Source organism: Oncorhynchus keta, chromosome 21, assembly GCF_023373465.1.
Source record: "Oncorhynchus keta strain PuntledgeMale-10-30-2019 chromosome 21, Oket_V2, whole genome shotgun sequence".
In the NCBI taxonomy this organism is placed as follows: Eukaryota; Metazoa; Chordata; class Actinopteri; order Salmoniformes; family Salmonidae; genus Oncorhynchus; species Oncorhynchus keta.
Genome location: NC_068441.1, coordinates 16,971,292 through 16,982,019, shown reverse-complemented (window position 1 = coordinate 16,982,019; position 10,728 = coordinate 16,971,292). Strand labels below are relative to the sequence as shown.

At 41.6% G+C, this 10,728-nt stretch overlaps 1 protein-coding gene across 5 annotated transcripts in view; it reads right to left on the bottom strand.

Annotated features, from left to right (window-relative positions):
• Nucleotides 1-1,855: 1,855 nt before the first annotated feature.
• The window catches only part of LOC118400187 (membrane-associated guanylate kinase, WW and PDZ domain-containing protein 3-like), a 136,332-nt gene continuing 127,459 nt past the window's right edge, over nt 1,856-10,728 (bottom strand). For 3 of the 5 annotated variants that reach the window (XM_035796774.2, XM_035796775.2, XM_035796776.2), the window contains exons 19-21: nt 10,538-10,675; nt 6,111-6,249; nt 1,857-3,759 (exon numbers count right to left, since the gene is read on the bottom strand). In XM_035796774.2, the coding sequence (XP_035652667.1) occupies nt 2,705-3,759; nt 6,111-6,249; nt 10,538-10,675 (1,332 nt within the window). In that variant the 3' untranslated portion in view covers nt 1,857-2,704. Of the gene's footprint in view, nt 3,760-3,914; nt 4,008-6,110; nt 6,250-10,537; nt 10,676-10,728 lie in introns of all 5 variants that reach the window. The other 2 variants (XM_035796777.2, XM_035796773.2) reach the window with 2 other exon arrangements.

The window sequence follows — 10,728 nt, the reverse complement described above, 5'->3', positions numbered from 1 at the left end:
CCTGATACTCCATTCTCCTTTAATGTATGAATCTCTGTGAGGCCGGATAGTCATGAAAATCAGACTCCTGAAGCATGCAGCTAGCCCTTTCAGACTGAACCCTGGTGATGAACTGGACACAGTCCTTGCTTGAGCTTCCTTTGAGCTCTCTCCGCGGCACAAGGCAGGTAAACAGCCTAGCTCTTCTCCAGTCCCAGCATCAAGGCTGTCGGCTGCCATGACAACTGGAGCTCTGCCACCATGGTAACAGCAGCCTGTGAAACCTCCTTTGAAATATGATGGAGCAGTATGCTGAATCGTAGGATGTACAGTTTTAGTCAGGGGTGATAAATTACATTAAAAAGTCACAATTCTAGAGCCAAAGAGAACTGGAATATTTACTATGGCTGGACCAGTCCATTACAATACATGTTTTCAGTAAAACTTTATTTTTTTCAGTGCATAAACAGAACACCATGTCAAGGTCATTTTCTTTTAAGCTACTTAGAATCTTATTTTTCTTACATAAAAAAATAATGGAGCAATTTATATATCTCTATTTTCTTCCCGAAAAGCACTCAGCGAATATTTATAAAGGTGCTGTACAATATATAAACATTTACAACTACCGTACCCACATAATGTAGAAAGACAACAAGGATTCCTTTTACTATTAAAGCAATGCAAGGCCACAATATGATACAGAGACAAGACATGAGACTGGTTATAAATGAATATGAGGGGCCATACAACGGTGCAGAATACGTAAGTACAACGAGTCATTAATGAACTATTTCTGGGTTTGTAACATGTACTTGCTACTAGCAGCTTCAAGAAACACTGGAGGTTGAGCGTGCTCATTCATTCAACCAACAATCTATTGCACAGAAAATTCCACTGGTTGGCATAATGTACACAGTATGTCCTATCAGTGGCCTGGACCTTCAGAGTCTGTGCATACTATATAGAAAACTCCACTCTATCATCACACACTGGACCAAATTCAGAGCACTGTTGATATACGGGCAATTCTGGCTCTGTGAAATCTTAACTTTATCACACGTCATCATTTGCTACTTTGGTGCATTCCCTGAGCTCAGTTATAAACACGTCTTGATCCAAACCGCTTTAGCGCCTGGACGGACAACTTTTGACAACTTATGTCCACTCCGTTGTCCGACAATGTTTGAACCCCATACAAAAACAATATACTCAATCAGTTTTGGACAGACATTACATTTCTGTCTGAATGCAGCCATACCTAGTCTACTTTAGTGTTTAACACAATCACAAGCCAAAATTAATTGCAGAAAAACAATTTGAAATTATGATATTGGCCATCAACAGTAAAACGTAGTTATTTATCAAAATCGGTGCTATTGGCACTGTATTAAAATGGCAACAATGTTAGGCATCCCAAATGGTTATTTTCAAAGGAATCAATATTCTCAGAAAATAAACAAAATTGGTCATATTGTAATCCTACAAGTAAAGGTGTAGTGCAATGGAATTCATATTGGTAAACATATACAGTAATATAACAATATAACACATTTGGAGCAATGGCAATTTCAGACACATATGGCAATCTGCATGTAGTAGCTACTGTACTGTATATATTTATATTTCATGAACGATGAAGACCCATGGCAACTGCTATCAGTAAAATGCATTAGAAAGGATGGTGCAAGATGATTCAGGATGAATCTTTGTACTCTATATCAAAACATGGAATGGCTCAGTATGGCTACATACAGTGTGTGTATATATATATATATATATGGTATATATATATATATATACGTGTATATATATATATATATATATATATATATATATATATATATATATATATATATATATATATATATATATATATAATTTCAATAAGTTATACATAGATTATCATAAACATGGTAAACAATATCATACACATGATGAACAATATCTCAAACCACAAGTTTCTGGTCTTTTGTAATGATATATTTTGTATTCAGGAATCATGTCTTAGAACAGTCTAGAATCCTTGGTAAAGCTAATGCTTTCTGAATAAAGTCTGAAATCTCTACATGGTGTTCAGGTCAGAATGGTATTTGCACATCAGGAGAAAGGATCATCCTCACTGGAGTGAAAAAGGCGTGCAATAAAACAAACATATGGACTGCATGCAGTTGAGCAAATCCCCTGGAAAAAGAGTGCCATGTCAAATGACCAGTCCCAAGGCCCTTGCTGTAGATATCCAACATGAAAATACAACTCTTACTGACAGCCACCCTTTGAGTGGGTTAGAGACCTTTCACCTTGGATGCATATGGGATACTAATTGCATGGGTTGTGATGGGTGAGGCATGGTTCGTATTCATTCAACAAGACGTCCCAGAATTGGCACACGATCACATTTTTGAAGTGTCACTGACTGGCAGGGCCCTGAACATGCCAAGCATACAGCCCAGATCAAAGATGTCTGAAGCAGCACACAAGGCAGGAAGAGAGGAAGTGAGCTGACAGCGTTGGCGATACATGCCATTCACAATGTCAAAGGCGAATAGAGGTTAAAAAATACCTCTTAAGGGACACAGCTGGACATGACACATGGCCAATAATGTTGTGATTCCTCGTCCATCCCTCTCTTCTGAGAAAAAAACTGACCAAACAATATACAGCATGTTGAGGTACAGCTCAAGTCTGTGTGATTATGTGTCAACACAGTGTTATCCATACTGTATCAGCAAGTGAGGTCACGCAGCACCTCAGCCTGGGAGAGGATTCTGGCTGAGCTGGGCACTTTCCAGGGTCCAGGGCTAATATGACCCTTTTGGCTCTGAGCATCCTCCTGAACGTCATTTGAGGAGGCCCCTGTGTCTTTTCTGATCCTCTCCTCTATTGGGGATAACACAGAGTATTTTCTACTGCTTTCCTCTGTTGTATAGGCTCCAGAATCTGTTATTGTCTTTTTCTCTTTTGAGGAAACCCCTGTGTCTTTTTTCCTTTTCTCCTCTTTGTGTTTTTCCCTTTCCCAGTCTCTCAGAATATCTCTCCTTGCCCCTGTCTCCTTGCCCTCCTGAGGAGTTGGCCTGTGATGTCCTGCCTCTGTCCCAACCCTCCTTCGAATACTGGCCTGCTCATGGGCAGCCTTGGTAGTTCCCCCTCCCCCCTCTCTCTCCTGTATGTTTTTCCTGCCCTTTGAATCCCCCCTTTTGTAGTTTTTGTTTTTCTCAAAGGACTCCTTGCTGAAAAGGTCCTTTGGTGTGCTCTGCTGTACCTGCTGTTTCTTTATGTGTGGCTGGCTCAAGACTTCGTGTCCTTCCCGAGGGAACTTTCTGGGGCTGGGTGACCGACTTCCTTTCTGAGGGTAAGCCTTCCTGCCCTTGCTTGTCACTGCTTCCTGGGTCTTCTTCTCAGACTTTTTGGGGCTCTGTGAGCGCTCTTTGAATGTTTCACCTGTTTTTTGGGGGCTGCTGGACTCCTTGGAGCCTTTAGACCTGGTATGACCTGGTTTGACCTTACAGAGGTTGATCTGCTCAGGGGTGATAGGAGAGAGCCTGTCTGCCTGCCTGTCTGCCCGCTCCCCATTCCACTTCACTGAGCCAGTGCCCCTGCTGGTCTGGGGGTGGGGTGTTCGGGGAGACAGGAAGTTCCAGTCAGGGGTCTCACTGATGAAAGGGTAGGAACCTGAGACGGAGCTGCAGGTGGAGAACGGAGAAGAGAGGAGTGACGTTTCGGAGACAAGCGCCTCTCTAGGAAAACGTGTGGGTGAAGTGATGGTTGGATCCAACTTACCTAGAAGTAAAATATGTTGTTACACAGATGTAATATATATATAGAGAGGCTCACAGATCATCATGATAGTAACAAGTAACGTACAAGAGCAGAATTCTGATTTTCTAGTCTAGACATGAAAGGAGGAAGCAAGAAGAAAATGAGAATGGAATTACCAAAGTAAAAGAGGACAGGCCAGTAAAAGCAATGAAGTGGTTAGTGGTGGTGCTCGTTTGAGTAGTAGCACATAGTAGAGGGGACGTTATCACCTGCAGCATGGGGAAGAGAGGAAGTGCCAAGAGTAAGCAGTTATACAGTAGACAGCAGAGGACTCAATTTGGGTAACATTCTACATTAACAGAGCATTTTGCTTTTTTACAACCAAATCTCTTTTTTTTAAGTAAATGGAATGTTATAGGAGGGTCCAATTTCTATTCATGTGATTTCACTTGATTTTTTGAAACTTGTGATTCACTTCCTCATCCTGGTTGTACAGTACGGGGACTTCGAAAAAAACATGAACAAAGGCTAAAAAACACTTAAATATGTCCTTTCAGAAATTAAAAAGCTTTCAGTAGAGTGATGCAGGTCTTTAGAACATGAATTTGTGTCATTCCGAACTTTATCTGGATCGTTATATTCCATTTCGTGGCAACTCGAGCTACTTCTCTGTCCATTCTAGCAGCAGACTACATGGAGAATGGAACAGCTAGATAGGGGAAACAGCTCGAGTCGCACAAAATGGAATATAAAGTTCAGGATAAAGTTCGGAATGACACAATTTCATGTGTACAACATCTAAAGACCTACTATTTCTTATTGTTGCAAGTAAGAATTTCTTTGGCCGATGTATGCCATGCGGATCCCGTACATACGACTAATAAAACTTCAAACTTGAAAAATAAAAATGTCTTTGTAAAAAAAGCAAAGTTCTCCTATAATGGTCCAATGCAGCGTTTAAAAAAGATATATATTATCTCAATATAAAATCATTTCTGGGTAACAATGAAGTACCTTACCGTGATTTTTAAAAATGAAAATGGTCAAAATATAACAAAAATAGCTTCTTGGCCATTTCTCAATAAATAATTTTGCTAGGACTGTCTGGGAGTGGTTTGAGTGGGGAGGGGGAAACTGAAAACTGGGTAATGTCACAAGGCAGGCTAAAACTCCATCCCACCAAAACAGGCTGAAATTTCATCCCTTACACTGATCCATTTCACAGTATTATTCCAACCTCAGAGTGTGGAAATATGTATAAAATGCAGAAAAATCCAATTTTTTACTGCACTGGGCCTTTATGATAGGGCTCATTTAGATTTCCGCCTAAATATACATACCCAAACTTAATTATTGTTCATTACAACTGGTCATGTTGCATAGTTTTAGAAAAGTTTCGAACTCACCTTTCTGTAAAACAATTGCTGAGATGTACTCACTTTTGAGGACATAAGCTCAAATACATAGTACAAATATTATGAAAATTTGAAAAATACTTAGATTTTTTCCTATTCAACAAAAGTGGGGCAAAAGGGCCTGAAATGACTGAAATGCTTTCTAAATATAGTACAAATTGAATTATAAATGACTTACTATAAGATTTCACATTTCTTATAACTGTAAAATAAATATGATCATACTTAGTGGCGCAGAGACACCATTACAATGTGTGCAGACTCGTTACAACTTCAACTTTAAGCAACTTTAAGTGTTTAGTCTGTCTGTGACAAAGAGAAAGTGGTATTGTTTTAATTCTATGAAATGTTTTAGTATTTTTTCCATGTTGAGAGCTCTGCATATCACAGTGATGATGAAACCACAATTGCTGGATCTGCTAGACTGTCACCATTCATATGCTCCCAGATTGGGCTCACTTGCTCAGAGGAAGTGTAAATCGATTACTTGTCTGGATATGCCAGAAATTGTGACACGTCAGTCCCTATGCAAATGTGGGGTGTGAAACCTGACACTTGAAGTCAGCTCCGTTGAGAGAGTGGAAGAGAGCAGACAGATGGGGCTTTCTGGCACCAAAAGGCATGGGACCCTACTTTGTTTGTTCACAGAGCTCTTTGTACACCAAAATATCAGTCGGAACCAGTCCAGTACCACTCTAAGTATGTCCCCCATATGGGGGACTTAACATCTAAGAGGTTACATGAATTAACATCAATTAACAAAGTAGTTAACAGGGATAGCTAAATCCTTAAGTAATGTGTGTACAAAGCATTGCTGCATCAGCTCATGTTAATTAGCACACCTTTGTTAAATGCTACCAACATAACATGCATCAACAAACATGTTCAAACATTTTACATCTCATACCACAAAAAAGTTCTATCTTATCTTGTAGATCTAGACTTCTGTGTACTTACTGTTGTCTTGTACCAGACCCTGCCCTGGCCTTAACAGGAGCTGCACTTTGCTGCCCCCAGCCTGGATCAGCTCGATGGCGCGGGTATGGGTGATGCCCTGGGTCGGCTCTCCATTGATCTCCACTATCTGATCTCCCACCTGCACATACATTTACATTTTAGTCATTTAGCAGACGCTCTTATCCAGTGCGACTTACAGGAGCATTCGGGTTATCGAGCATATCGATATATTTTTCACCTAGCCGGCTCAGCGACCTTTCGGATACTTACTGACCCAACACTCCTAACTTCATGGTGACAGGGGGGCAGTATTGAGTAGCTTGGATGAATAAGGTGCCCAGAGGAAACTGCCTGCTACTTACTCTGTCCCAGATGCTAATATATGCATATTATTAGTAGTATTGGATAAAAAACATGCTGAAGTTTATAAAACTGTTTGAATGATGTCTGTGAGTATAACAGAACTCATATGGCAGGCGAAAACCCGAGACAAATCCAACCAGGAAGAGGGAAATCAAAGGTTTGTAGTTTTTCAACTCTTTGCCATTCCAATATACAGTATAAATGGGGTCATATTGCACTTCCTAAGGCTTCCACTAGATGTCAACAGTCTTTAGAACTTTGTTTGAGGCTTCTACTATGAAGGGGGGCTGAATGAGAGGGGATTGAGCCAGGTGTCTGGCAGAGTGCCACAGGCTCGTGACGCTCGGTCACGAGAGAGTTAGCTCTTGTTCCATTGCTTTTCTACAGGAATTCTCCGGTTGGAACATTATCGAAGATTTATGATAAAAACATCCTAAAGATTGATTCTATACTTAGTTTGACAAGTTTCTACGGGCTGTAACGGAACTACGGGCTGTAAATTATGAACTTTATCGAACAAATCAAAGATTTATTGTGGAACTGGGATTCCTGGGAGTGCATTATGATGAAGATCATCAAAGGTAAGTGAATATTTATAATGCTATTCCTGACTAATGTTAACTACACTATGGCAGATATCTTTTTGGATGCTTTGTTGTCTGAATGCTCTACTCAGATTATTGCATGGTTTGCAATTAAGTTTTTTTTAAAAATCTGACACAGCGGTTGCATTAAGGACATAGTATATCTCTAATCCCATGTATAACACTTGTATTTTCATCAACATTTATGATGAGTATTTCTGTAAATTGATGTGGCTCTGCAAAATCACTGGATGTTTTGGAACTACTGAACATAACACGCCAATGTAAAATTAGATTTTTTAAATATAAATATGCACTTTATCGAACAAAACATACATGTATTGTGTAACATGAAGTCTTATGAGTGTCATCTGATGAAGATTATCAAAGGTTAGTGATTCATTTGATCTCTATTTGTGCTTTTTGTGTCTCCTCTCTTTGGCTAGAAATTCCAAGATGGCATAGCAGTGAAGACGTGTTTTGTTAGTGTCTCGTCTACTTTTGTATTTTTCATATTTTTTGTATATATATTTCACATTTATTTTCAATCTCTTTTCGATTTTTAATTCGATTATACCTTCCGGTAACCTGCCTCACCCAATGTGATACGGTATCGCTACAGTATCGCTATTATTAAAAATGTTACAAAAATTGTAGAACACATTCAAGAACTACAAGCTATTTAGTCATTGTTAGCCACTGCTAGATGCTTTTACCTTCTGCACAGATACCAGCCCTGTTCTTAGCCTGGATAATACTCGCCAGTCTACCAGTATCGGACTGTCTCTCCACAACAACGGCGGATTCCTGCCGTAATCCTTGGACCACTACTTGTGATCTTCACAGCTAGCTTGCAGCTAGCTAGCTCACAGCTTGCAGCTAGCTATCTTACAGCTAGCTTGCACTCACCGTGGCAGTACCGAACCTATCCCTGAGGCCTACCTCCCAGCCTACTCAGCTGTTCACCCGAACCCCACTCATACACCATACACGGCTAGAGACCAATACTCCACCGGATCCTTGCTGTAAACTCTGGACCTTGGCACCGGTTCTCCACTGCTACCGATTGGCTATAGTGGCTAACACCACTGCCACGAAGCTAACACCAGTTAGCCGTGAGCCAGGCGCATCTCCCGGCTAGCAAACTAAATTCTACAATACCTCTTTCGCTATTTGGCTTGGATTCTCTGTCGACACGGCCCCCCGCCGCACCACCATGACTGGTCTGCCGACGAATACTCCATCCGCTGTGCCTTCAACCGGCCTCCATCGGAGGGTTACTAACTTTAAATGCTGTGTCGCCCGAGTGCTAGCGTAGCGGCGGCTTCTCTGTTCCATCTACTGCTGCCCTCTGGACACTATGATCACTTGGCTACATAGCTGATGCCTGCTGGACTGTCCATGAATCACCGTACTCTATTCTGTTTATTTATTTTGTATCTGTTGGCCCCAGCTGCGAACTCAGGCTCTGTGTGTAGTTAATCCGACCTTCTCTGCCTAGTCATCGCCATTTTACCTGCAGTTGTTGTGTTAGCTGATTAGCTGTTATTGTCTCACCTGTTGTTTTAGCTAGCTCTCCCAATCAACACCTGCGATTACTTTATGCCTCGCTGTATGTCTCTCTCAAATGTCAATATGCCTTGTATACTGTTGTTCAGGTTAATTATCATATGCCTCCTCCCTAAGTTTGTTTTACTCACTGCTTAAGCACACTCTGCCAACCCTGATGTCTTTGCCGTGTCTGAATCCTGGCTTAGGAAGGCCACCAAAAATTCAGAGATTTCCATACCCAACTATAACATTTTCCGTCAAGATAGAACTGCCAAAGGGGGAGAAGTTGCAGTCTACTGTAGAGATAGCCTGCAAAGTAATGTCATACTTTCCAGGTCCATACCCAAATAGTTCTACTAACTACTAATTTGAAAAATTAATCAGTGAGACCCCTGACTGGAGTTTGTTCTGTTAGGTGACCTAAACTGGGATATGCTTAACACCCCGGCAGTCCTACAATCTAAACTAGATGCCCTCAATCTCACACAAATCATCAAGGAACCCACCAGGTACAACCGTAAATCTGTAAACAAGGGCACCCTCATAGACGTCATCCTGACCAACTGGCCCTTCAAATACACCTCCGCTGTCTTCAATCAGGATCTCAGAGATCACTGCCTCATTGCTTGTATCCACTACGGGTCCGCAGTCAAACGACCACCCCTCATCACTGTTAAACGCTCCCTAAAACATTTCAGCGAGCAGGCCTTTCTAATCGACCTTGCCCGGGTATCCTGGAAGGATATTGACCTCATCCCGTCAGTTGAGGATGCCTGGTCATTCTTTAAAAGTAACTTCCTCACCATCTTAGATAAGCATACTCTGTTCAAAAAATGCAGAACTAAAAACAGATATAGCCCTTGGTTCACTCCAGACCTGACTGCCCTCGACCAGCACAAAAACATCCTGTGGCGGACTGCAATTGCATCGAATAGTCCCCGCGATATGCAACTGGAAGTCAGGAACCAATACACGCAGTCAGTCAGGAAAGCAAAGGCCAGCTTTTTCAAGCAGAAATAAAAACTCCAAAAAGTTCTGGGACACTGTAAAGTCCATGGAGAACAAGAGTACCTCCTCCCAGCTGCCCACTGCACTGAGGCTAGGTAACACGGCCAGGTAACTCGAAAACTTCAACAAGCATTTCTCAACGGCTGGCCATGCCTTCCTGACCAACTTTAAACATCTGCTATCTGAGCAGCTAATCGATCGCTGCAGCTGTACATAGTCCATCGGTAAATAGCCCACCCAATTTACCTACCTCACCCCCATACTGTTTTTATTTATTTAATTTTCTGCTCTTTTGCACACCAGTATCTCTACCTGCACATGACCATCTGATCATTTATCACTCCAGTGGTAATCTGCTAAATTGTAATTATTCGCCTACCTCCTCATTCCTTTTGCACACAATGTATATAGACTCTTTTTTTCTTTTTTTTCTACTGTGTTATCGACTTGTTTATTGTTTACTCCATGTGTAACTCTGTGTTGTTGTCTGTTCACACTGCTATGCTTTATCTTGGCCAGGTCGCAGTTGTAAATGAGAACTTGTTCTCAACTAGCCTACCTGGTTAAATAAAGGTGAAATAAAATGGCTGTACAAATGGCTGTGTTTTCTGTGACTTGGTGGTGACCTAACATAATCGTTTGAAAGCGCCCTGCACTTTCACTGGCTGTTGTCGGGGTGGGACGCTACCGTCCCACATATCCCAGAGAGGTTAACCGCTAGGCTACCTGCCGCCCTACATACATACACAAACATTACATTTCGATAAACATACACAAACATCACACATTTAGATGATCAAATCTCCAAAGGCAACAAGCCATGTTATTAGACATTTTATTATTCAAGACATGACATGATATTGAATAACGTAAACAATAACGTGTGTGGATATTTCCTAAGGCACCGGGGGTCAGACTTACGTGGATTCTTCCGTCCAGCAGAGCAGGCCCCTCCTCAGCCAGTCTCAGGATGTACAGGCCCATGTTGTACTCAGTCCCTCCCCTCAGACTGAAGCCAAAACCCCGGGACCCCCGGTCCAGCTCCACCGTGATGCAGCCCTAAATGGCGCATGCGTACAAACACACATACACATAACCACACACACACACAG